This window comes from Athene cunicularia (assembly GCF_003259725.1).
Source record: "Athene cunicularia isolate RWA chromosome 5 unlocalized genomic scaffold, athCun1 chr5_part1, whole genome shotgun sequence".
Taxonomy (NCBI): domain Eukaryota; kingdom Metazoa; phylum Chordata; class Aves; order Strigiformes; family Strigidae; genus Athene; species Athene cunicularia.
Genome location: NW_020799101.1, coordinates 8,616,140 through 8,618,990, shown reverse-complemented (window position 1 = coordinate 8,618,990; position 2,851 = coordinate 8,616,140). Strand labels below are relative to the sequence as shown.

The window sequence follows — 2,851 nt, the reverse complement described above, 5'->3', positions numbered from 1 at the left end:
GGGGGGCAGCCACAACCAGAGGTCCACCACCCTCACAGTGAAGATGACGTTCTAGAAGATGGAGATGGCTGGTGGCAAAACCATGTTTTAAAGTGAACTAAATAACCACTATGCAGCATAACTGAAACACTTTGCATGTTTGAGGTCTGACTTGCCTGCTACTGAAGTCAAACTTTGACACTAAGCATAGATGTGGTCTGTTTTCCAAAAGCCTGTATAAATTCCATCTTGCCCTTACAGCTGAACTCTGGTCACCTTAGACACAATGGTTATTCTCCCTGAATTAAGTAGATTACTTGCATGAACAAAAGAGGTTAAGCATACAATGTAACAAGTCAGACATTAGGGATGGTGTAGGTTTTCCTGGGGGAAGCTAAAGATAAGAGAGCAACAGATATGGAGCCAGGGGGTGAAAGAACTCTTATGAAATCTCTTTGAGTAATCACATCAAGAATGTCCTTAGTAGCAAAACAGAAACTAGTTTGAATCCAAGATGATGTCTCTAGGTGATTTCAGTTGCTCTCAGTATGTGCAAGTAACTTGACAAGAACTTGTGACTTGCTGTCTTGTTAAATCCATGTCTCTTCCTATTGCACAGATTAAAAATCTTTTGCAATGTTTTTTGTTGGATGGGAAGCCTGAAAGCAGAAGGCATGTGCAAGTGCTGTCACAGTAGAGTATGATTGTGTTATTTGGTGTTAGTGATAAGTTTGTACATAGGGAAGTTTGAATACGGTATTTAATAAAAGATATCCATAGTTTATTTTCATGAAAATCCATTAAAACATGATTTATTTTCATGTTTCAAATTTGAGAATGTGTTCTAATACAATCATACAACATCTTTTTTGGTTTTTAATAAAGTTTTCTTGTGCCATGTGCAACCGGAGAACCCTGTTATTTATATCTGCAGGATAAATGGCTTTTTAACTTTCAATTTAAATAGGGCAAACAGGACTTCATTCTTTTGTTTAGGGGTTAAATAATAATACGAAAAAGATACAGTAACCACCATACTCTTCCTTACGCCATTCAATATTTTTTGTTTGTTTTTGTTTGGAAGGTAGTCTACTAAGAATTAAAATGTACTAATGAAAAATCTGAAGGAACACTAGATGAAAACACAATTTATCAAGAAGATTAGAGTATTAATTAGCCTAAAAATTGATGCCGTATTTCATTGGATATGCCACAGAAGGGGGAATTATACTAAGAGACCCTGTTGCATTTTTTTTTTATTCCTCTGTATTTTCATTCTTTACACTGTAGTCAAATCTTCTGCAAGGAGACTTGGCACACGTTTACATATGGGCACAGCAGCCTCATCCTCACTACATTTTACATCATCTTACACAATGAAAGTATCATGACACGGAGCCCCATCTGCCTTAGAAAAAATAATATTTTCATCTAGCATTCCTGAAACACCATCTCTGAGAAATCACAACATTCACTGCACGCTCAAAATATAAAAACCAGAAAACACACTCGAGCTTTACAAATTCGACCATCACTCCAGAGCCAAGCCCCTCTGTTCCTTCTAAATTAACTCGTGTAACTAAGTAGGGCTTGGCTTGACCTGTAAGTAATGATGAACTGGTTCCATGATGTGTCAGTTATTAACTTGCTTGTCCTTTGCATCTTTAAGCCCATTGTGGGGAGGGGAGTACATTTTAACTGGTTTCCCAACAGCATTCCGTTTCAAAATTAGTACAATCTATTGAAGACAGGGTCACATACTGGATGAACGGGGTCGCTGCCCTATGTCTCTAAACATAATCGAAATGATAGATGAAAATGTCTTTCCAGGAAAAAAAAAACACAACCCAAAACCCAGCAGGGGCATCTCTCCCCCTGCAGATGCTAAACCCTGTCCAGTTCATATGGAACAGATCTGCTAGTGCTTCTGTTCCTATAATCAATGACGGGCAATCAGTGGTGCTGTTTAGCTGATGGCCATTCATTTCCTACTCATCTATGAAGGCTGCTAAAGGTTGGAGTCCAGCAACCTTTTGGGAAATACAGTAAATATGGAAAGATGCTTTTGTGATGAAGCATTGTGGAAGCTACTGTCATCGTAGGAGCGGACAGCCTGAAGTGCCTAGCTTTAAGGAGCAAACTTAGGGTCAATTAGTTGATGCTAATGGTGAAATGGACAACATCATGGTACCAGAGCCAGCAGAAATTAAAATTCGTTTTGCAGTGCATGATTAGCTGAGAAAGCGGAATGTGACTTTTCAACCCGGTCACAGTGCGAAACTCCTGCAGGTTTAAATATCCTAAAGGCAGCACGCAACGCACCATCCCATGCACATTCAGTACTTTTTCTACATGCCGTTTTTCATCCGTTAAGGTTCCCCCAGCGCAGGGGTAATCTCCCACAACCTGAGTTCACAGCCCGTCCTCTCCCCCACGGATGCAGCATTCGGGCGCCCTCCTGCCAAGTCCGGGACCCCCTCTCCAGCGCGGGTGCTGCTGCTGCTGCCCAGCCCCGCTCCCGCAAGACCGCAGGCTGCCCGCAGCCCGACTCCGGCCAAGCTCTGACCGCAGATGCGATGCCGGTCACGGCAACGACGCCCTGAAAGTAGAGCCCCGTCCTTAAACCCCCCTGGGAACTGCTGGAGGGCTGCGCGGCTTCCCGAGGAAGACAGCACCAGCCCCGCCTCGCTCACAGAAAACACCTTGTCACCGCCCCGAGCTGCTCGCCGCTCGCCCGCCTGCGCCGGTACCGCGGGTCCGTACTCACTCGGGGCGCGGGGACGCTCCGTCGCTAGCGCTGCTCTCCCCAGCCGCCTGGCTGGCCGCTCGTCCCGACGCGCGCGGGGCCGGAGAACCCCCGCCGCCCGGCTCC

At 44.7% G+C, this 2,851-nt stretch overlaps 1 protein-coding gene across 1 annotated transcript in view; it reads left to right on the top strand.

Annotated features, from left to right (window-relative positions):
• Nucleotides 1-2,151: 2,151 nt before the first annotated feature.
• SNAPC1 (small nuclear RNA activating complex polypeptide 1) overlaps nucleotides 2,152-2,851 on the top strand; it is an 11,720-nt gene continuing 11,020 nt past the window's right edge. The window contains exons 1-2 of the mRNA XM_026849220.1: nucleotides 2,152-2,166; nucleotides 2,589-2,734. Coding sequence (XP_026705021.1) covers nucleotides 2,152-2,166; nucleotides 2,589-2,734 — 161 coding nt within the window. The remainder of the gene's footprint in view (nucleotides 2,167-2,588; nucleotides 2,735-2,851) is intronic.